The sequence below is a fragment of the Rousettus aegyptiacus genome, unplaced genomic scaffold (genome assembly GCF_014176215.1).
Source record: "Rousettus aegyptiacus isolate mRouAeg1 unplaced genomic scaffold, mRouAeg1.p scaffold_m13_p_16, whole genome shotgun sequence".
NCBI classification, from domain to species: Eukaryota; Metazoa; Chordata; class Mammalia; order Chiroptera; family Pteropodidae; genus Rousettus; species Rousettus aegyptiacus.
Window position 1 is genome coordinate 27,170,394 of NW_023416291.1, and position 23,966 is coordinate 27,194,359.

The 23,966-nt window shown below is 41.2% G+C and overlaps 2 protein-coding genes across 4 annotated transcripts in view; one reads left to right on the forward strand and one right to left on the reverse strand.

Moving 5' to 3' along the window:
* Positions 1-11,174, forward strand: part of CBR4 (carbonyl reductase 4) — an 84,427-nt gene extending 73,253 nt beyond the window's left edge. The window contains exon 6 of the mRNA XM_036233614.1: positions 9,959-11,174. The gene's annotated coding sequence lies outside the window, so the exon portion shown is untranslated. The remainder of the gene's footprint in view (positions 1-9,958) is intronic.
* Positions 1-23,966, reverse strand: part of PALLD (palladin, cytoskeletal associated protein) — a 347,001-nt gene that overhangs the window by 21,621 nt on the left and 301,414 nt on the right. For 2 of the 3 annotated variants that reach the window (XM_036233612.1, XM_036233613.1), the window contains 4 exons: positions 17,527-18,102; positions 6,939-7,086; positions 3,577-3,675; positions 1,381-1,602 (listed from right to left, as the gene is read on the reverse strand). In XM_036233612.1, coding sequence (XP_036089505.1) covers positions 1,381-1,602; positions 3,577-3,675; positions 6,939-7,086; positions 17,527-18,102 — 1,045 coding nt within the window. The remainder of the gene's footprint in view (positions 1-1,380; positions 1,603-3,576; positions 3,676-6,938; positions 7,087-17,526; positions 18,103-23,966) is intronic. The other variant, XM_016148183.2, reaches the window with a different exon arrangement.

Consider the following 23,966-nt stretch of genomic DNA (forward strand, 5'->3'; position numbering starts at 1 on the left):
TGTTTGTGAATACACAGCAATTATCCAAATTATGCCAAGAATATAAGAAAGAGGTTTTCTCTAACAACTTTATTTAAAAGTCTCGATTTATTAGGAGGCGGAATTGGGTTTGAAAATTTAAGTCTGTTCTCTTTGCCCTATGTTTCCCTGACCATGGGACTGGAGTTCAGTTTTAGGGAAAGAGTATGATGGTCAAACTTACCTTTCTGAAAAGACAAAGTGACACACAGAACGGCAGCATTAACACGAGGTTTCAGTCGACGGCATGCCCCTCTCCCTCCTTCCGTCTGATTCTCATTTCTGCTCTTTCATAACACGGTTAAGCTTTTAATTTCAGTGAGTATATTTTTCATTTCTATATGCTCATTTTACAAATTTGCCTTGTCTTTGGTAGTATCTTGTTATTTCATTAAAATTTCTATTCCTTTAAAATTTCTATTCCTATTTCAATCATCCTAATATAGTTATTTTATAGTCTCCTTAAGATTATTCATTATTGTGTGATACCTAGGCTTCCGTTTCCCTGTTTCTTGTGCTATTAACTGTCCTCACTGTTTCTTTCCTCATAATGGTTTGCAAGTTTGTACTGGGAACTCAGTTTTCCAAACTGTGAAAGTGTCCTATGGGGCAATTTTTGTTTGCTTCTACCAGAAACCCAAAGATTTTAATCATCCTGGACTAAATTTCCTATTAATTTGTCAGCTTTTGGCTTATATCATGTGCTAGTGTAAATCTGAGGTCTCAGTTTCTTGTGGGTGTCTTTTGCATTCTTCACTGCTCTGCTGGGTTGGTGAGAAGTCACTGCCGTCTCCCTTTGAAGATGGGGAAACTCTCTATCAGCAGTTCTGTGTGTCTGTGGGGAGAGGGCGCCCAGCAGGTCAGCCTGCTCCTCCTGAGTCTCAAACAGCTCCTTTGATTATCCTTCCTCAGCAGTATTCCCACCCCACCACCCTCTGTAAACACAGGAAGTCTCGGTTTTGTAGACTGAAGATCCGATTTTTTTCCAATCACTGGCAAGCATACTTTTCTATGTGGTACACAGCACAGGGTTCATGTTCAAGCCTGGCCACTCGCCAGCTAGCTCTCTCATCCTGGTAAAGTTAAAATCGATGACTAAATGATGCAGGTGTATGAAAAATTCCTTGTCAATTATTTATTCTATTCTACTCTATTCAAACTCAAATTCCACCCGTTTCCACCTTTATCAGTTTCCAATGCCTCCTGCAGGTGGCCCTGAACTTACAGTACTTTGAACATTTGCCATTGTGGGTATTGAGGAGGAGAGTCTGTATCTCTTCCTCCTACCACACGTGATATATTTGGGAAGCTAACCTCTTCCTCAGAAAATATGAGTCTTAAAATGTCTTGTTTTCAGCTCACCTTTGGCTTTGGATTCCCAGTCACTCTGCATGTGAAAGTTACAGGCATTCCCTCAAAGATTTTGTAATGTTTCAGCTTCATCTCAAAGAACGGTGCCACTCCATTTTCCACAGGCACATCCCCATATTGAACTTCATCACCCGATTCATCCACAGGAGACCTTTCTAGCCTGTATTCTATTTCACTGATGAGTCTCTGTTCACAGCTGGAGACTTTGTATTCCTGTATTAAACAGAGCAAGGTCATGTTAACAACCTCCATCCCTGTGTTACAGTGTGTCATGAGTCTCATCCCGTCTCCAATAAGGCACTAAGAATATTTTTACCACTGAGCTTAAAAACAAATCTGAGCCAAATTCAATTCCGTATGAAACAAAAAACATCTGGAAGTATATATTATATTTCAAATAGTCTTCATCGAAAAAACCTCCCCGAAAAACTATGAAGATGAATTTCTTTCTCTTGTCTCGAGGTGGGGGGAAGAAGGGGGAACAGGAGCAGTGAGAAAGAAAGCAATGGCAATATATTCCTGAACTATTCATAAAAATAAAAGCATGATGGAACACTTTCTTCTCTGGAGGGTAAAAGCTGATGCGGGGTGGTGCATTTCTCTAGAAGGATAATAACAGTACATGTGGCAAGCAGCTGCAATATTACATTGCATTTTGTCAAACAATGGAAAAAATGGTACCAAAGTTTTTGTTGTTGTGTTGCTTTTTTTTTGTTTCACTCAAAAATGATCCTTAGTCACATTGCCTCTGGAGTCCTCCTCAGCTCTGCAGCTATTAAGAGCAATTTTTCACCCTCTTTGAAAGAAAAATAGGATGGACAGTCCAGTCAAAATGTTGATTAGAAAAAAAAAAGCAAAGTAAAGACCTCGTTATCATCCTATGGTGATTAAGGTTGATCCTATAGTCCCTGGCTTACAAAGAACAATAAAGACAAGGCAGCCCACTATAAAATATTTTCTACTTATATTAAATAAAAGATTGTTTTAACTAGGCTTTCTCTTAAAGAATCGGCCTTAAAAAAAAAATCTGTTGGGTTAAGGAGAAAAATAGAATACTGTGAATAAAACTGCAAAAAATACACAAGTTTTGTTTTGTCTAATTACTATCAAATTAATGTTTACAAATGGCACTTTTTCCCTAGAAAGGTATAACACTAAGAAACTTTTCACAATTTAAAGTTTAGAGTATCCACTAATGACAATCGAATTCAAGTTTGTAAAAAACCACATTGCAATAATTTTGTTCATTTGATGTTAAATGAAATTAGACACTGTCACAGTATTTATAATTCATATGTGGCAGTAAAGATATAGATAACACAGATTAACAAGGAAGAACATAAGAAAATAGATACAGTGAAAAGACTGAAAAGAAAAGAAAGGTGAAAAGCTTAACCTTTTGACCATCCAGAAGACTCCCTACAGAAGCATGAGGAGACTCAATTTCCTGTAATGGTAGAAAAAGAGAAGTGAAGACTAATAACAGAAATAGTAAAAATCTAGTAGAATTTCTGGTTTTCTCTAAGTATTTGTGGTAGCTATATTTAACACAGAAAAATTCAGATATTGAAGACAGATCCGCATCTCAATAGACATGAGAAAGAGTTTATTTGATTCTTTAAACTTGTTTTGAAAAGCTTTAGAATATGGAGACTACATCTGGAAATTCCAAACAGAAGCAGTTGCGATTAAAAAACAGCTGACATCAAATCCCTGAAGTGACTTTTTTGGTGGTAGAGGGGAACAGAAATAGCATATAAGTGAAGGAAAATAAAGATAGTATTTTCTGCACATAGGTCTTTTACTTTGACTAGATATTAAGAATATAATTGGAAACAGTCACTAACTATTTTTAAAAATGTCAGGGAAGATAGTTTCTCCACACAAAACTATTTTGCAATAAAGCTCAGGACAAAAAAACAAAAACAAAAAACAAAAAACAAAGATACTTAAAAGGAGAATAAATTGGCCAATAAGATAAAAAGAACAGATATCACTGACTGAAATAATTCTATCAGTAATTTAACACATAGAATGTGCTCAATAAATATAAATAAAATAACGCTTTTCTATGGCTTGCACTCTACTTTCCACAAACTTGATCCCAAGAAGAGTGTCCATAAAGAGTATGGGGAGAGGAGACACAGTAATTTTTATTTTTCTAAGAAGTCCAGAGGAACATAGTACCTGATTGGCTGTTTCCTCTTCTGGCTCCTGAATATTAAAGACAGTTGCACTGTCAGCACCTAGTAGCCGACGAGCCATTCTTTCTTCGTATGTTAACCTCTGAAAAAAGTCACAAAAAGGATAAAATTAGAAAAATCGCAAATATATGCTGCCTCATGTCGAAAGAAACAAATGAATTTTGGTGTTTCCTGTAACTATTTCTCTCCTTCAGATACCTGGTATGTGAAAGGAATCTCTCTTGCTTCAGCTGTCCCGCCTGTCACCTCCCCTTCTGGCCCTAGTGGCCTGATCCAGTGTTGGGAAAAGGGGTAACTCATCTTGAGAGCCACCAACTGATACAGCACAAATTTAAGGTGATAAAATAAGCAACAAGGCAGAAACCACCGAGAAAATATATGTCATATACTTAGCCTTAATAAATATGTAGATCAAGTGGCAGTGCTTTGGGGGCCTCACCTCAAAGAGCATTTTCCTAGCCTACGGTGTAACAGGTGAATATAGGCAAATATAATAATTGACAGAGAAGGACTACACATGGCCAAGCTGGCAAAAGGACTATGGAAGATAGTTGCCAATGCTAATAGCTCCAATTCGTGACTCTACTTAGAGGAAAACTGCTTACCCATCAGGCAAAATCAGTGGTAATGTTTCTGCATCTAGCACCAGCACTTAGGCCAAAACCATGTTTGGTAGGCCATTCTCATTTAAAAGAAATGCCAACATTTTTGTTCTGTCTATTGGGCTTATTCCTGCTCTTGAGTGTTGGTTCTAAAATGCCTTAGAATTATAGGTCTGGGAGGAAATTTCAGAGACCACTTGCCCCATTGGGGCATTTTACGAACAAGTGTTTGATTGGAAATAGAGAATAATGAGTAAGGCAGAATCTAAAAAAAAGAGTACAGAAGTTATTTCATATAAACTTTCAAATGTCTGAATATAGATACAAATTCTATTGGAAACTCTCTAATCAGAAAAATATGTTGGGTAAATTTACAGTTTCCAGTAATTGCTGGTTTCAGTCCCAGCTGAAAGCGGGAAGTGAAACAAGTCAAGTGCCAAATGACAAATAGTCCTGAAGTTCCAATTATTTCATTTAATAAAGAAGGGGCAGAGGACAAGAAGAGGTGGAGGTAGGAGTTTAGTTCATGGAGTGTCTCAGTTCACTGTGTTATTATATAAATTAATGTGCTCAAGCCCCTTAAAAAATCGGTGAGTTCAATTTTCAAAGAGTTTTAAATGCCTGCTCCCTTGAAAGCCTTCCCAATGTTTTCATGGAGAACTGCATCAACATCAAAGCAAGGACTGGAGTAAAAATACAATTTGATATTTAGTCCTTCATCAGAATGCACCTGCTACCATCAGAAGGCAGATTTACTTTGCGGCATTTTCTAAACACTGATCCACGTGGACACGCGAACCCTGTCTACAGAAGCCGAAAATGAGAAAGAGAATGATACGTGACGTCGGGCAAAGGTTGTTTGAGGGGCCCATTTTCTAAAAAAGGGAAGTCTTACTTTTCTTGTCCCTTTAAACTCTCAAATGTGGAAATCTATGGAACTTATTTAAGAGTGAATGCCATTCACTCTTAAATATTTTAAAAATAAAGATATTTATATATAAAATCTTTTATAGAAATATGTATATATAAAAGCACTTATATTTATATACACTTGTATATAATACGTAATATATAAATTCAGTGTTAAATAGATAAATATAAATACTGTGTACATATAACATACATAATATGCCATACTAACTTATTAATTTATAGAAGTCTTATTCTAACCAGGAGAATCTTAGTCCATAGGAATAAAAAAACAAAAAGGAAAAAAAAACTGGAGAGATGCCTTTCTGTACCTGGCTTGAAAAAGTTCCCATAAGCACTAGTTTTAATCTCTCAAAGGCTTTAGTTGACAGAGCCAGGGAAAACTTCCAGAGTATGTACATGTACACATGCAATCACTTATTTCAGGGAGAAAATATTTTCCCTTTGTAAAAATCTATTCTCAGTGAAATGAATAACAAACAATCTCATTGGAATTTTAATCTTCCTGAACTCCAATTAATTAAAATTGGCATTCAACACCTCTCCATTCCCCACCTTTCCAATCAAACATAGTCTATTCTCATATGTTTATTTATCAATGCTCAATAATTAAAATTCCTAGAAAACATAATTAGCATGGAGAGCTTTATACTCCGAAAAGGTGTCTGAGAGGGAGATTTTATACCAGACCCTTTTCCTCTTGTACTTATAGCCAATTTTTTCTGGTGCTAATTCTATAATAAAGCCTGTAAAAGGCCCCTTTCCTTTACCCAGGAAACCTTATTTGCTAGATTGGCTTCCCTGTCTCCTTAAAACAGGGGTCCTCACCCCCCGGACCAGTACTGTGGCCTGTGAGGAACCAGGCCGCACAGCAGGAGGTGAGTGGCAGGCAAGTGAACAATTTGTATTTGCGGCCTCTCCCCAGCACTAGCATCACCACCCCAGCTCCACCTCAGATCATCAGGCACTAGATTCTCATAGGAGCACTGGTCCCTGGTGTCACAAAGGTTGGAGACTGCTGCCTCAAAATATTCTCATGTGATAAGAAGCATTGAAAAAAAAAAAAATGATGAGGAAACATATAAGTCCAATGGAGAAAACATACACACGCGCGCGCGCGCACACACACACACACACACACACACACACACACGTACTACTCTACAATTTTGCAGGCTTGAAATATGATTTTTTCCTTGAGTTTGGCTGTCTTGCACTGAGAAACTAAAACAGGACTGTAAAACAAGCTTTACTTTTCATATTTATTGAACCAGTATCTAATAATCATCTAGAAGAACAGAACTAGACGTCCGCAGTGGTTTCCTCAGTCAAGACCTTTTTTGTACTTCTACAAGCAGTACAGGTCATAGAACCCCGATTCTCCTATTGGTACTTTAATCCTTATTCACTGCTTTGGGGTAGATGCAAACCTATTCGGAGCACCTTCTCCCTCCCTCTCCAACCCTCCCAGGAATTTGTTCCTACTAAGTATTTATAACATCGAAGTCCCCCGTTTATTCTACTCCGGACCTGAAAATCAGCCTGTCTTCCTTCCTTTGTCTCCAACTTGCTACCCTCAGTCCAGGAACAGCTGCGTGACTAGGAGGAGAAGATGAAGGAGGAGACAAGTAGAAGGAAGCCAGTTCGCTTTCTTCCTTTTGCCCAGATTCAAGCTATAACACTAAGGGGAATGTTGCGATTCAGGGAGCTATAAAATCAATTTTGAGGCTAAATCTTAGGGACCTAAGTCTTAGTGAAGTGAGAGAAGAGCTCTTTGATGTGAGAGCTAAGGTTCCGAGTTCAGGCCCCAGACCTCTCTCAGTACCGGCTGGCCATTATTCAGGAGGTCCTCCTTGAAGCGAAGTTTACGTTCCAGGTCTTGAATGACTGCATCTTTTGTGCCTTGAATCTCCTCATCAGAGGCAATTCTAGCAGTTCTGTTGGCCTTCTTTGGAAATCCTCTGAAGGACAAAAGCACAAGGAAGTATAGTCAGTCATCAAGCATATAAATCCAAGTCAAACACTCAAGTCCAACAAAGAGTACAATGTGTCAACAGGTCTCCTCCCACTCTTTTTCATGCAACATCATATTCCAACTCATTATGGAAAGAACCATGAAAGGTGGTTTTGATGTTCAGGTAACACTAATTGGAACCAGTGTTAAGAGGAAGTCAGGATACCTTGGGGGTGTGCCTCAGTGGTTAGATAAATGCCAAGGATAGAGAAGGCCTTCATTTCAGCCCTAGGGAGGCAGCAATGTAAATGAGAACGTGGATGTGATTCGTAATCAGACCTACATTTAAAATCTGGCTTTGCCTTGTATGAGGTTTGTGATTGGGCAAGTTTCTTAATTTTGTATGTACAGGTATAAAAATATATGCCACATATGACTATTGAGAGGATCTGAAAGAGAACATATTTCATTCACACTTTCATAAATTTGGCCCTTCTGATCATTCATAATTTATTCAACAACAGTACTTAGCCTATTATAAGCGAATACTGTTTGTCACATTCCCTTCTATTCTAATTTGAGTAGGACAGGCCAGTGTTCCAAGATCAGGTCTATTTTATACTGAAGGACCCTGACGGGTGTGTGACTCTTGCTCTGCCTGGTACACCCCAAGTCTCCTAAACCTCCTGGAGAGCCTAGGCTCTTATCCCTGAGCCATGGGAGCCAGGGGACCCTGGTGCTGGAAGCCTGATAGGTTTGGAATCAACTTTTGTTGGTGCCTTAAGAAATGTGCTTCCTTTTCCTCTTCCTTTTCCCTCACAAGGCTGTGGGAAACAATAATCAGATGTGGTATATATTTTTAAGGAGAAATGGAATACTATACAATGGTGAAAATGAATGACTCGTAGCTACCCACATCACCAAAGATGAATTTAAAAACTGTAATGAGCTTAAATAAATTACAGAAAACACATACATTTATAAACGGGCATTTGTGAAGCAGTGGTTCTCACGGTCCCTGCACCATCATCTCCTGAGAAAGTGTTGGAAACGCAGAGTCCCGGCCCTACTCCACACCTACTGACTCGGAAACTCTGGGTGAGGGCCCAACAATCTGTTTTAACAAGCTCTCTAGGTGATTCTGATACATAGGAAAATTTGAGAAACAAACTTAAAGAAACGTACGTATATAAATTATAAAGAGAAGAAAATGATTAACTCAGAAATTCCGGGTGGTGCCCCCTCTCCCCCTGCCAGGTGAGAGTAGTAGATGCAAATGGGGAGAGTCATATAAGGAGCTTCAAAGGCACTTGAAACAGGTAAGACTGTAATGTCATTATCCTTTAAACTACACATACATTGTACATACTTCCTTATTTTTATTATGTATTTTATGATAAGACGTATCTAACTTTTAGAAAGCTTTACTGTAAATGTGTCAGGGCATGGAGTGCCTGGCTTCACGTCACTGGTATTGGAGAAGGCCGAGGTTCACCAAACCCTCTGCTTCTCACCATGTCACCCCGACAGCGCTGGGAATAAGATGATCGCTAGGTAAGCAGTAGAGACTATGAGCATCGCTAACAGCCCTGTACCCAGCCCTTGTCAGTAACACAGGTTTCTCCCTCATCCGGAAGTAGAGTGTTCCTGTGAAGCTTTTCTAAGCTGAAATGGCATAGAGCAAGGAAGCAATTACCATTATTTTTGAGCCTTCCCACACACCCCCAAATAACCCACCAAATTATACCAAATATGCTTAATTATGTCCAGTTTTACACTAAGTGTAATACCCTTATGAGCTCTCTCAGACTTTTCTGATACCGGAGGACACATTTTGCTAACGGATACACAAAATAAATCAAGATAAGGCACAGGTGCTCACGGCTCCTACTCCTGGGAAGGAGCTGGGCGGGGCCCTCTCCCTGCTTGGGGCGCACGCCTCTGTAAGGGCTCCTGTAAACCATGCTGAACACTTTCACTTTTTGCATTTTCTCCTAAAAGTGAGTCTTCTTCGGATTTTTCTCGATCAGGGAAAACAGGTACTGACATGAGTCTTTCAGAAATGTGAAGTGCATAATGCAAACTTTGGGAGAGCGGGGTACACCTGCACCATGGACTCCCGAGGTCCTGCACCCGGCCGGCCTGCCCAGCAGCACTCTCTCCTCCCGCCCGCTCCCCTTCGTTTCCTTGCTCATCTTCCCCTGATGTGCTCAGAAAAGGCAACCCCAGCTCTCCCCAAACTCAGGGATGACTGGCCTAAGTCAGTTTGAGTGCTCTCGGTGCCCTGGACAATGGCTAGTTTGGCCAGACCCATGTGGTGGAGCTCTGGCCAGCGAGGTGGGGGGAATGGCAGTGGGAGTGAGCGGGTGCAGCGCTCCAGGTAAGAATCCTCCATCTCTAAAGAGAAACACACAGGAAGGACTGTGCCTTTTCTTTCACTGGCTACCACTGTGTCTAAGGTGTGATGCCCAAAACCTCAGCATCCGCTGTGTGGCCGTGAAGGGAAGACCCACAGCATGCCAATGACGATCGCTTGGAAAGAAGACCCTGGGTCCCTCATTGTTCTGGGGACACTGTATTAACCTTCCATGGAACTGCCTGATCCCCTACTTATTATGTGTTATGTAAATCAATAAACCCCATGCACTTAACCTACTGGTAGTTGAGTCTTCTGTTACATATAGCAGAAAAATTCTGATAGCTTTTTCAGGTACTTTCTTTCTAGTCATTTGCCCCTGAAGTTCAAATAGGGTGACATTAAGACACTGGTTTTAAAGAAACAAATTAAATAAAATATTCTGATACCTTGGATTTGTAATATCAAAGTGGTCAGACTTTACGTTGTAACCTACTCACTGGAAATTTGTTTTGATTTTAAGGAGCTGGGCAATGAACCTGAGCCATATTAATAGCAAGAACCATAGGAATTGATTTATAACCTTGATTTTTAGTACCGATCAACCCTTCACCAAAGACGTGCCTACTCCTCCAGCTTCCCTGAGTCTGTGGCCTCGCTCCCTCGCTCTTCTCTTCAGGCAGTGCCACCAGCCCTCGGTCTTCGGTTTAATGCCTCCTCAGGAAGGAGGGCCCTGAGTCTGCCCATCAGTTACCACGCTGCGTTTGTTTTCGTCATAGCCCGTATTACGTGTTCTGTTTGTCTTTCCCTCACCATGGCTCTTGTTAATCACAGTGCTTGTCAAATAGCAGGTAACGTTCACAGAACGAGTGAGTGGACGTACTGTCTACCTCCACTTCCAGCCTCTCTTTACCTTGCCTCCTCAGGCAAAGAAATTTGTGCCAGAGCCATCTGAAATCAAATCCCATGTAAAAAGCCAGGCTCAGAACAAGTGAAAATTATACAGTGTGGGAAATAAAGTCCTGCATTCTTTTTGACTACAGACTTGCATCTGAGCACTAAAAGAACTGCATTCTGTGGTCACTTGAAAAGTAATAATGAAGACAGCTAGCTCTCTGCTACATCAGATATTACTGGGAACACACGCATTCCCATTACTTTAAACCTGACGACATAAATCAGTTGCACAAGGACGCGATGATGAGCAGCCTCTGATGACAGAAGGTTTCACTGTTTCTGCGAGCAGACTACACTGAGAGCTGTGTTCTCCCACAGACGAGAATGGACAGACAAGGGCGACTACCGGGGCGGGACAGGCCACCTAAACGAGAGAGGCCGAGAACTGTGTTCTTAAAAGAACAAGTAAACACCTATTATCTCTTTATTACTGAATAAGTCCTGTTGCTTAAAAAGCATTTCTCAGTGCACGTGACTCTTCCAGGGGACCTAAGAACTGCTCTGGGACATTTCATACAGAAGACGTTCACCGTGGTTTGCGTTGCTGCCATCCAACTACTTAATCATTTCAGGGTACAATTAAAATTACTCTGATCCAAATAAAAACCCTGATCATTCTGTATTTCTTAATAAGCCATTTCTCTAAGCATATTAGAAGCATTTACTTCATCCTTGTTTGCTATTTTTACGATGTTATGTTCCTTACTTAGAGAATTTAAGGTACATATATTTTCTTTGTTCTGAGCATTTAACACTGAAATAAAAATCACTTGAAAGATTTTTAAGTGTCTAACAGTCATTGCACAAATATTTACTGAGCATCCAGTTTCATCACTAAAGTCTGAACACCACTCTATGTCACACGGTGAAGACAGACAAATCCTAAAGGATGATCCTTGATCACAAGAGGTTAATAATCAAATTGGAGAGTAAGGAACAAACTATGCGGTAGCAGTTCTAGCTGCAGTAAGTAAAAAAAGTAGAAAAAAATGCTGGCTGCCATGACTGCAGAAGATTCCATTAAAGAGGAGGTATCTAAGCATCTTCAAAGGTGATAGGGATCAAGACAAGCAGAGAGGGAGGGGCAGGATTCAGTCAGCATGACTAAAGGCACAGAGGTCAGAATTTTTCTTTCTCTTTCTCTCTTTCTCTCTTTCTTTCTTTCTCTTTCTCTTTCTCTTTCCTTCCTTTCTTTCCTTTCTTTCTCTCTTTCTCTCTCTTCTTTCCCTCCCTTCCTTCCTTCCTTTCACCATTTAAATGCTGTGTGGCCTGGGCTAGTTACCTAACAGCTATGTGCTTTAGTTTCCTTCTCTGTAAAATATAAAATGTGGGTATTGGTAGTGCGTATCTCATAGGAGTACTGGGACAACTACATGAGCTAATTTACAAAGCACTTACATCAATACGCAGCATAGTAAGGGTGTCTCTGGAAAGGAAAACAAACAATCCAGCATGGATATGATTCTCAGAGACAAGACTGGCCGAGGAAAACAGAATGAAGGAGGGAAAGGCATTAAAAAAGATGCCAAGAATTCCTGACCAGAGTTTCCAAGAATGTGGAAAAAACTTTTACTGACTGGCTTTTTAGTGCTCAACCTTCTCCTGCGTACTAGGAATGCAATGTTGAACAAAACTAAGTCACTATAGTTACAAAAATCATATTCTATAGTGGGGATGGCAAAAAGGATAAAAAAGGATGGAAAGGAGACACTGAGAGGTAGTAAGTGCTATGAAGTGACAGCAGTGTGTGTAGATGACTACATTAGACAGTACAGTCAATCACAGGTCTGAGGAGCAGACACTACAACTGAGATCAAGAGACAGGAAGGCCCCAGGAGGACCTACGGCAGGAGCTCGTGCAAAGGTCCTAGGGCCAGAATGAGCCTGGCAGTCAACAGGGCACTGTGAACCTTGAGGAAAGAGGTATGAGTTACAGTAGTTTTCATATGTGTTTTAACGTGGAAACATTTTTTTTTTTGAAAGTATCTCATTTGTACTAATGTAATTCAGAAAATACTTTTAAGAAATTGTGTTTAAAAATCAAGCATGCAGTTTAGGGAGTTAGTATATAAACTTAAGGTTAGAAACCAAAATGGAGTATTTGGACAGGGAAGGCACCAGGAAAGAAAAGTGGCTTTAAGTTTTTGAGGCAAAATTTTGGCAACTGGGTTTGGTTTCCAATAGGACTAATTTTGTGTTAGAGTTTAATGTAAATAGCTATGGTCTGCTCACCAAAATGGCACCTACTTTTGATAAATGAAGAGCAACAACTTATTAGGAAATAAAAGAAGTATCTGGTGACAAAGATATGATTTGTACAACTAAAAAATAACATGCTTATTCAAAGTAAACTGTTATACCAAAATCTGCACTCTTCACAAAAACCGATACCCAGAAGCAAACCTCAACCAGTAAACAATTCGTGCATGCCTCCCATGCGAGGTACTTAGTGTATACAGACTCAGCCCAACTGTGCAGAACACATAACTGATCTGTTTACTCTGGCCTCAACAGTAAGTCGCTTACCATTTAAAAATAAGTCATGTGGTTGGGAATAAAAACATCTCAAACATACACACAAGCATCTGCAAGGCAAATCTTCCAGATTTGGTTACCACCAAATCCCAGGTGTTCCTGGCTGCTGAGTAATCTTGAGAGCATCCTTCCCTTGACTTACTATTGCGGGTCAGGTCTGTGGGTGTACTTCAGAAACGCAAGTCTCCAGAATACGACACTGAGGTAAGAGGTCATGTGCCTATCTAGCAACCAGAGAAACTTTTTTAACTACTAAAAGTTTTCTCATTCTCCTCTTCTCACATTCAGTGATATCTAATGGTAATAAAATTCTACAAAATTCCAGAGTAAGCAAAATCATTAACATGTTGACATTTTGTTATCCCTCATATTCAAGAATATATGAATTAATATGTACAAGAGCCAAAGATATACAAACTGAGTTTCTGTATATCAGAAGCCAAAGACATTAGAGTACAAGTGGGTATTTTAATCTCATGCTTAAAGGAAAATCAATAACTGTATACTAATATTGTCTTCACATTACCTTTTGGGTACCCAAAAGAATTAAGTTACACACGTTTGCGTGCTACGCCTATGCGTTCACCCTGTACAACTCGGTACAGAGCCATCTAAGACTGAGCAAGTCTCATTCCAAGCAGCTCCTTGGGGCAGACATTTCAGCAGAATGTCACAGTAGACCCTGAGACCTCTCTTACTCACTTGCTGGGAAATACTAGCCCAGGACTGGATGCAACTTTGTACAGACTCTTCTAAGATACAAGACCCTGGGACGGAGCCTCTGCCTCTAACGAGGAATGGCAAGGCCCCCGCCTACTTGTTTCCTGCAGGACAGGAGGAAGACAGGGGCGATGAGATAATGTCTGCCAAGTCCAATGCAGCTTTTGTCTTTTCTTTTAGCTACCATCTAACCACTGTCTTGACTTGTAAACTGTCTAAAGCACATCTAAATCTGTTGATAAACTTTCCTTAAGACTCAGGGGATTTTATTTTGTTGGTCTGCAGTTTTCTTTAATTACAAAATATCAGACATCAGATTTATTAGAGATAAACCTGGACAATACACCCTAAGCTAGTCATTAGATCCAATGAAAACCCTCTGTTGCTCAAGCTAATTCCAGAACCCTGGGAAATCTCTTCACCTCTTGGTGCCTCTCGCCTTGAATGTAGAACGATGAGAGTGTCCCCACCTACCTGCTTTCATAAATCAGGGAGAAAGGGACAATGAGATAATGTCTATAGACAGCTGAGTGCCTATGGAATAAAAGTTCTCATTAATACATCTGTATAAAGGGTCTTATTGACACATGCTTTCACTTTTGACAAACATAGGGTAACATTTCAAACTAAAGCTCTACTTCTATACCTTCCAAAGGAATGGAAACTATAAAACATTGGAGCTCGGTGGCTATGCGGTACCCCCTTATGAGAACAGATTCCAAGAGTATGAAGGTGGGCCAAAATATAGTGCCGGGCTGGTTCTTAGGGTTGGATCTGGCCTGATTCACCTTGTGCTAGGTACAGCCACTCAGAGACCGGCAGAAAGGAAACTGTAGCACTATCCCGAGGTAGCGCTCCCAAATCCTCTGGATTCCCACCAACTCTTCAAGCCGATGTAGAACAACACTGATACAGCAAGGGAAGCTGTAAAACTATCACCAAGTGTGAGGTGAGTTAAAAAGTGCAAACAGATTTTTCTCTAAGGCATGTTTTGTCCACTGCCCTATCTGAAAGATTTAGTCAACATCTGTGTCTGTCAGCATCTTTGAGAAGGGTGGAATTTTCTCTGCTAGTGACCCCGGTGTCCTTGGGGACAAATGTAGCAGTCTAAAGAAAGAAAGGCACTAGAAGAACTGGATGTGCTGAAGTTCCCCAAACTGCAATCGACCCACAACGAAATACTGTTGCTGTGAGGCCATCAGAGGCCTGCTGTCATTTGTCCTGACTTTGCGTTTATCACTGGCATCCGTGGCCTTTGTTCTCTGCCTTGACCCGCCACAGAGATATCTGAGAAATGGAACCTTATCTCCACAGGCTATTTACAAACTTAATACATAACTAATCTATTCTTTAAGGAGAATGCTAAACATTCAAACAGAGTGAGGCAGCTAGTATGCAATTGGTGATTAAGAAAAACTGATGTATCTGAAATTTATATTTAAGATTTTGTTAAAACGAGGCAGACGAAAAGAATCTAATGTGTTTCTACTTCACTGAGTCATGTGTAATCAACTATTTACTGAAACTTGACATATGGCGAAATCATCTAGTAAAAGAAATAACACATATAAGTGAAACTGAATTTGCTGTCATAATGACCACACATTACCAATGACATATAAATGAAAGTAATTTACAAGATTCATTTGACCAGAGTTTGCAGTTCACACCAGTTCAAGGATGCCAGTTAGTAATGGCAACCCTGAAATGGACACTCAGTCTTTGGCAAATTATGTGGATGATTATGATGGATAAATAGCTACCTTTTTTTTTTTCATTCAGAATGAGGATATCAAACCAAAGCACATGTATCAAACCAAAGGGATGAATTCTTCAAGTGTCTGATTTAGGGTAGGACAATTCCTTGAAGACAAAGGGGAACCATGTGAATGATGGCTTATTAGTCTGGTACAGAGCTAAAAATCTGCAGCCTGGTATTGTCATTTATGTGTGGTCACAGCACCTAACCATCTTTGGGTACAATTTTCTACAACCACAAAATTAGTATGACTACATTAATTTTTAAGAAACGGCAGGAGCGAATGGACTCTTTTGTGGTAACAATTATAAAATATTTGATTCCATAAAATGAGTAACTGTAATAGATGTGGATAATGAGCAAGAGCTTCTATTACTTGAAATAAGCTCTTAAAACTGCTTATCTTCTTAAGAGAATTTCAAAGTCAAAAATCAGAATAAACCACTGTTTCTACTTAGGATGCTAAAAGGCATAACCAACCACCCAATGCCTTTTGATAGACAAATCTTTGACCAAATTCTATGTAAGGAATATTAGATTATTTATACAGTACTCATCTTGCTGGGAAGCAATATTTGGTATCATTTCATAGTAAAAGAGGACAAAAAGTGTCATGCAACCAACTCCCACTTTTTGAATCTAACAGTTAACCTTCTTTGTATCAAGATAATACTTCCCTTCCTATCGGCTAAATACAAGCTCAAACAGAAAAGTAGGGGAGAAATAGATTTTCTCAGGCAATTTGACTCAACTTTCAACAGAAGCCCAAGACCACATTGTTACTATACAGACTCTCCTCCTTTGTTTGACTTATTTATGTATTCATTTGACTGAATTTTCTCTGATAAAGATTTGAGAAGCGAGATTTAAAACTTAGAATTTACGTAATCAACATTTAGAAAGTGCCTAACAAAACAAGATGTTGCTAACTGTATCTCATTGATACACCTTGTCAAAGTTGAACAGCAGTGGTCATTATAAGTGACATTAGTGCATCCAGAATGGAAAACTTTTTATGTGAATGAAAATTACCTGAACTCTAAGATCTTCTCATTTGTATTCCTTAGTAGGGTTTCCTTCTTTTCTCTCTGAATGACAGGGGGATTCTGGCAAACTCTGAATTGGACTTCAACAAGAAGGGTTGAGATATGGGAACTGGCTTGACCCCTGCTAGCACATACTTATTTTTGAACTCTTTAGTAAAATGAGCATGTGCTAGCTTTTACTCATTTTATTCTTCAACAGGACGTGCCAAACACCTGTATGATGTTTCTTTTGAAGATTTTAACATATTTTTGTAGATGTCATCTAATTGATTCTCATGGATTCTCTAAAGATTTCAGAGGCCTGCACATCATTATCATTATAATAGAAGGAGAGACAGGTATTAGGTAATATGCAGTAATGAAAGGGGATCCACTGTCATCTCTCCAGAGAGCACTGTTAGCTGCGGCAGAACCAGCATCGTCATTTCTTCACTAGATTGCATACGCCCTCACTGGTCTGCATCAGCTACATAAATGCGAAGTCTTCTTAATTCTGTTAACTTAGATATTTCAAAAACATTAAATATATACTTAATAACCAAGCCTCACATCTATTGTGATACTGACCGGAAATATTATGATACATAGTGTGGTGGTAGGATCATGGGTTTGGAGTCAGACACAATTCAAATCTCAGTTTGCTGGCTATGTGACCCTGGGCAAACAGTTTAGCTAGTGGAATCTTCAGTCATACATGAGGCAATCATACCTCTTAGAAATGTGCCAAATGAGAGACTACACACAAATTGCACAGCACGATAGTCATTAATAGTAGCTAAGGCCACTATCGTCAAAATTATTAAGAATATCGCCTAGATTTGGGGTAGCTCCTGAGGAGACTCTTGTAATGTATAACGCGGAAAGGTGTTGACTTCGGTAACAGTAAGGGAGCTATGCAAGCGCAGCTTGACAAAGCTGCTGTGACAAGAATTTAAAAATCGGACAGAGGGAAGTATGTAAGAACGTTACAATGGCACCCCGGGGCTGCAGCTCAATGGGCGCAGGTTGGCGGGTGTGCGCAGGAGGGGCAAGGCGACCACAGGGAGGCGAGGCGGGGATGCAGCTGTCACTCACGCGGGGGTGACGCCCTTGGGCAGGCCCAGGGCGTTGACAGCGACGGGCGGCGGCTGCGAGGGTAGCAGGGCGCTGAGGAAGGCGGCGGGCGTCTGGCTGTGGCCGCAGCGGGCGGAGGGCGAGGCGCAGTGGGAGGCCGGGGCCTGGCTGGGCAGCGGCGGCGGCGGCGGCGGCAGCGGGAACACGTCGGGCACCGCGAACGCCGTGGGGCTGAAGGTCGGGGGCGGCGGCGGCGGGGGCGACGGCGACGATGGGCACCAGGGGCCCTCGGCCTCGGCGCCGAAGGGCGGCACGAAGGGCGGCGCGGGCGAGCGGCCGAACTGCTTCAGCGTCGGCGACATGGGCGACGGGAGGCTGGAGGAGCTGGGGCTGGAGGCCGGCGTGGCGGGACCGGACGCGGGCCCGCGGCTCTGCGCCGCGATGAACTGCTTGGGGCGCGCGTAGTTGAAGGAGCCGGAGGGCTGCATGGCGGGCGCGCTCATGGGCCCCGGGGCGCCGGGCGGCGGCGGCGGCCGGGCGCTGGCCTCCTGCTCCAGGCGCACTTGGTGCTGCAGCTGCTGGATCTTCAGGGGGTCCCTGGGGAGAGGGAGAAAAGCGACACCTTCAGAGAGGGAACTACAGGGAACTAGAAGGCACGTCCGTAGGGGGCAGTGAGGTTAAGTCGTGGACACGACTGACCACGTCTGCCAGCTCCACGCTGCTCCCGCTGAACGAGGCGCAAGTTACTGGCCCGAGCGTGTTTGTGCCTGTCATTAAATCCTGGACCCAGTGCTAAGTCAATTCGGTGTGATGGGTTAGCCCGAGATCTAATTTGAGTTCTACCTAAGGTGAGTCAAACCAGTTTACTAGTTGGGATGGATATTTTGTCTGACTTAACAGGACCAGAAGTGTTAAAAGGAAAACTTTTGACATGACTCTCAGCCCTCTCATTTGTTGCCAATTTTTGGAAAAAGAACTCTTATCAGAATGAGAAAGGTAAAAGAATAAAACGGTCGATTTAAGTTATTTTTGGCAGATTTAGGTTAGTCCAGTTTGACAGCTTCAGTGCAGTCAACTCTGCCTCCAATAAATACCACAGTCTTGAATCCATTTTTAATTTCTGCATTTGTTTCCTAAAAAAAGTACAAAACTTACTGTAGGTGAAATTTTAGTAGTAGACCCTGAAATGCCAATTATTTGTATTAAACTTAACAAATACTGGTACTGATATTTTGTGCCATATCTAAAACATATGAAGATGACATCTGCTGTTAACATGTAGGTGCTTAATAAGCAGTAACGTATTATTAATTATAGAGTAATACAGTTTTAATTCCCCAAGTATTTTCCATTGAGAAGAGATTGAATTTTAATTTTTGAAAAAGAAGTCAGTAAGCTGCTAGCAATTAGCTAAAATCTTACTCTGTTTTACTCAGAAGTTTTCCTGTTTATCTGAATTTTACATCCAAGATGTTTTCCTTTGTTCATGGCAGATAGAGACTGAGGGCTATCAAAAGAAACTTCAACAGAAGGTGGCACTATAATGAGCAGATAAAACAGGAACGATGCCATGAATAGGAAAAACTATGCTCTTCACTTCGAACCCTTTTAAACTAAAAGACAAAAACCCAAAATCTTCCTTATCCTCAGGTATTTAATCTCCACATTCAAGCTTTCATAAATTCAAAGCACTAAAAGGAATTGAAGCTGCTGACAAAGAGTAAAAAAACAAGATTTCGATGTGTTCTCAAGTATCATTAGCCATGGGAACATCAGCAAAAATGTTCTAAATTCCTTCCTGTGTCTTCTGTTCATTCTGGATAATTATCCAATAAAGTGATTACACTTAAATTCATGAAATAACAGAGCAAGGAACACATTCCGGGAAACTGGAAAGTATAAAGAGAAGATGTTTCTATATGCTGAATCTGTGCTGAGCATCAAAGATTCCAACACCAAAGAACTCTGGAAGTCCTGCAAAACTTATTCGGAGCTTTTTAAAAGCAGCCGTGCCACTGCTGGGATTCACCAGGACACCAATGTTCCAGATGTCCGTGTGGTTTGGGTAGCCTGTCCAGCACATGTGCTCCTGTGCTCATGTATTTAGAACTGGCCCCAAGAATAGAACTCATAAAAACCACCCACCAGCTTTAAAACCCGTCATCCAGCACTCTAATTCTAAATCCACAAACGTTCCTTTCTGATTTTTCTGCCATTACCATCTCCTATTATTTCCTAGCTATGGAAAAATACACCTTATTTCTGGAGTGTTTATCATCACCATTCAACTGACCTGTGCACCTGGACTGGGAGTGATCTGTGTGGCCTTCCTCAAAGGCACTATACCCTGATCTTGGTCACCCTGGGTACATAAAGGCCAGAGTCACCACTGTCAATTTTAAGGCAGGGGTCCCCAACCCCCAGCCATGAAGCTTGATCTGTGTTTACAGCCACTCCCCAGAACTAGCATCACCGCCTCAGCTCCACCTCAAAACCTCAGGCATTAGATTCTCATCAGAGCACTGGTCCCTGCTGCCAAAGAAGTTGGGGACCACTGTTTTAAGGTATTTTAAGCTTGGTTTGGCATCACCAAATAGTGGTGTAATGGCTCTGGCGAGGCTGCTACAAGCATATCATGCCCTGTATGTGATGTGAGGATTCCTCTGCCCAGGGTTAGGGAGTGGCTCCTGAGAAGCCAGTCTTCAAACAAGCCAGGGCAGGAAAGCACAGACCACTACGCTGGTCCTAACTTTCTTCATGGGGTTAAGCCTACCCATTTGGGCATTTAAAAAACCCATCAAGTTTGCTAACCCAAGTGGGCTCAAAGCTGCTGAGATGCTCCTTTTAATAATAAGTAACAGTTCAAGAAATTATTTATGTGGCATTTCACAAGAAACAAAACTAGTGTTTTGACTACTAGTATATATTGCATTAAACTTCGCTAGAGTTCCCCATTTCCCTGCCCCACCCTCCCCCATCATGCCCTGGCTGAGGAATACAATATGCAAGGAATTGGAGAGGTGGGGAAAGGGAGAGCAAAGCAGTTATTTTTCATCATCAAGTGTCTGACTTAATTTCTGTGCGAATCATCACTTAAAAAATACTTGAATTCAATAGATATGACATGGGTTCTGAGATGATGAGATGCACAATTCCAAGTTGTTTTCGCAGTCCTCATTTTTTTTTTTTTTAATATAAGCTGTTTTTCACCAAGATAAAAAGGCAAACAGAATGAAGGTTACCAGAAAAGCAAAATTGCTTGTGGCCTTTGGAAATTACTTGAGTTATTTATTATAAAAGTTCATCACTTTTCTGCTGTCCTTTCTCTGAAAATGAAATAAAACTGAATTGAATCTCTTGAAAATACTGTGTAAAGGTTGAAAAGTTAGGTTAAGAGTCCATTTAGACAGCCCTAGTCACAAGTCCGAGGCTTGTTAACATCTTCAGTTTTGCACGACTACTCCATCGACCCCTCCCAGTTTCCTTTTTTCCTCTCTCCACCACACCCTCAATTCAAAAAGACTAAGATATTCCTTACTCTTACCCCTCCTTCTATTCTAAAGATTCAATGCTTAAGGAAATGAGACTTATAGATTTGTTAGGTACCTGTCACAGTCCATTTACAAACAGGAGAGGTCACTGAGCAAGTTACCTGCAGAGCCAGGTTAGGTCTGTGTCTGTCCCTGGCTCCCTTCTCTCACCAGGCATGTCAACATAAAAGGACCTGAACTAGCACTAGACTTGGGGGTGGGTTGCTTTGTAAGTTATATAAATGTCTAATCACTATGCTATATGCCTGAAACTAATATAATACTGAATGTCAAGTGTAATTGGAAAGTCTTTTAATTTAAAAAAAAAAAAGAAGTAAAAAAGAACCCTTATCATCAATATTTTCTTTTTTTAAAAAAAATTGTAGTCATCTTCCCTTCTTAGGGATTTGTTATCCCTCCTTGCAGCCATAGCATCCAGGGCCTTTGGGGTCTGAATTATCAGTCAAGGTTTTAAGTATTTACATATTTAAGAGTATATTTAAGAAGATCTGACTTCAAACTTTATTCTTTTTAGGGTGAAATGGTGAAAAGATGAGAAGATTTTGGAGCTCAGGAAGGGAAAACGTAAATACTAACTCAGTGGACTGAGCTTCTATATTACAGAAAATCATGAGCCTCCCTACCCTACTCCAAGAGCTTGAGCACAGCTTGTAAGGAGAACAATTTTACAGGTATTTGAATAGGGCAAAGATTCAGATTTGACAGAGATTTGGAAACCGATTCACTTTCCAATTCAGTAATCTCTCCCGCCACTAAAGCTGCCTTGGAGAAAGTAACCAGCTGAGCAGCAGCGTGGCATAGGAGAAAATGACTGGCAGTAAATGGCACTGGCTTAGAACACAACTCTGCTAGCTACTGCCTGCGGGGTTGCCGTGAGCATTACATGAGTACAGTGCCTGGTACACAGGAGGAGCTCAATAAATGTTCCACGGCAGAAGAGAACAGCCCCATCAGTCCTGGTTACCTTACAAAATGGGCCTTTAAGAAATGAAGATAGTGTTCTACTTATGGCAGATTTTCCTCTTCGTCTGTCCCACTGCAGGTAGCTGGCAAGGGGAACAGCAATGGCACGTGGGGACATGGGAAACTGGAGATGGGTGATGAGCTCCCAGACCAGCTAAGATGGCCTTAGTGGCTGCTCCTCGCCCTTCTGCTCACAAAACGTCTGGATCGCGAGAAGTAATTTATCCCCAGTTCATACTAATAAGGATGGAGTATCTGTAATGGTCTGGAGAAACTCCTGGGATCGTGAAGCTGGAAAACATTTGTGTTTTCGGAATACGTACGCCATTGGTTCACGTGTTTTATCTTTTATTGCGTGGTGCGGAAGGCGCTGTGTGACACAGAGCTGTGCTGCCGCATGCGCCTCTGACCCTGGGCCTCTGGCCCTGCCACCTGCAAGCACTCTGAAGGCAGCCCCGGGACTGTCAGCATCCTCGCAGCCTCGCAGCGTTAAATGTGGCAGACGTGTCACCATCAGTGACGACAACGATGTTAACTTCTGGCTGCGACTTCTGTACCCTGCTGGGGTCGTCAGCCACATTCAGCAGGGTGGTCCTGCATTGGAGGGCCCCATATGGACTGGGGAATTTTAAGAATTTTCCAATGAATGTAGTTAAGTGAATTAGGGGGCAAACTGCTGGGTGTTCGCAGAACATAGTTCTCTTTCAGGCTGGGATTCGCTCAGGATCATATATATAGGAGAGAGCTCAACGCATTAATTCTAGGAACTTAGAAAAGAGAATATGAAACTCCTACAAGGGCTTCAGTTCAGGGAGTACTCATTAAGTTCCATCTGCAACTCTATTATATTCATACTTTGATTGTCTTGTTCTTATTGTTACTCATGATTCCATTTATGTCTTCATGTCATAGAAACTGGGTTCACTGGTGAGAGCTCATCTCTAACAGCTTGCTTTGTTTAGCACTAATTTATTATTGCTCCTCAGTAAAAGGGATATAAATCACAATCTTAAGAACAGTCATTTACACAATAAAAATAAGTTAACATAAGCCGAATGAGAATGTATTACAATGGGTTTAGGGGAAATTATTAAGTACAAAAATAACTGAAATACATTCCTCATAAGTCTGAGGGAGAAGGCAGTGATAGATTTGGATTTTCCACAAAGTACCATGAACATGAGAATGTTAAAATCAAATTAAAATTGACCACTGCTTGGGAATGCGTGTTTAACATGTACTGCAAAATGACACAGGTTTGTTTATAAAAGCCCATTCTTTGATCTTTAATTCATTCTGAGCCTTTTGTACATCACGCTGACTCTCCGGACAGAGCCAGTACTGAGCACAATTAATTACATGGGAGGGTTCAAGAAAGAAGTGACCTGAGTGAAATCAACACACGACTTGAGTCTCTTTCAGAAAGACTCATCTTTTCCTCTTAGAATAAGAACAGCATTTGGCTTTGCTACGGAAAAACAGTAGCTCTTTATGTCGTAATACATAAAGCTGATCTCTATTTGAAGTCATTCCATGTACCATGAGAAGGAGAGGGAGCAGTTGCTGACCAGTTCATTATCCTCCTGGGAATGTCTCCAGAATATCAAAGGATGGCTGTGTCTCTCATGTATGTAGCACAGGGAACAAGGACTGAGAGGCTACGAGGTGGTGTTCTGACAAGGGTCAATACCAACATGAGCTGTTCATCAGACCTTGAACCCTGCAGCTGGCTGCCCAGATGCAGAGAATTCTCCTTCCTGAGGCCTGTGGAGATCCAACAGTCCATGGGGTAAATGGTCTCTGGCTTTGTGAAGGCTGTAGGACATGGTCCAAAGCACTTACAGCCCCACCAAAAGAAAAGGAGGTATCTCAGCACAGATTGTGTGTGATAAGGGACAGGCTTTGATGATGTTTACAGTTGTGATAAGTCTGATGAAACTGAGTGAT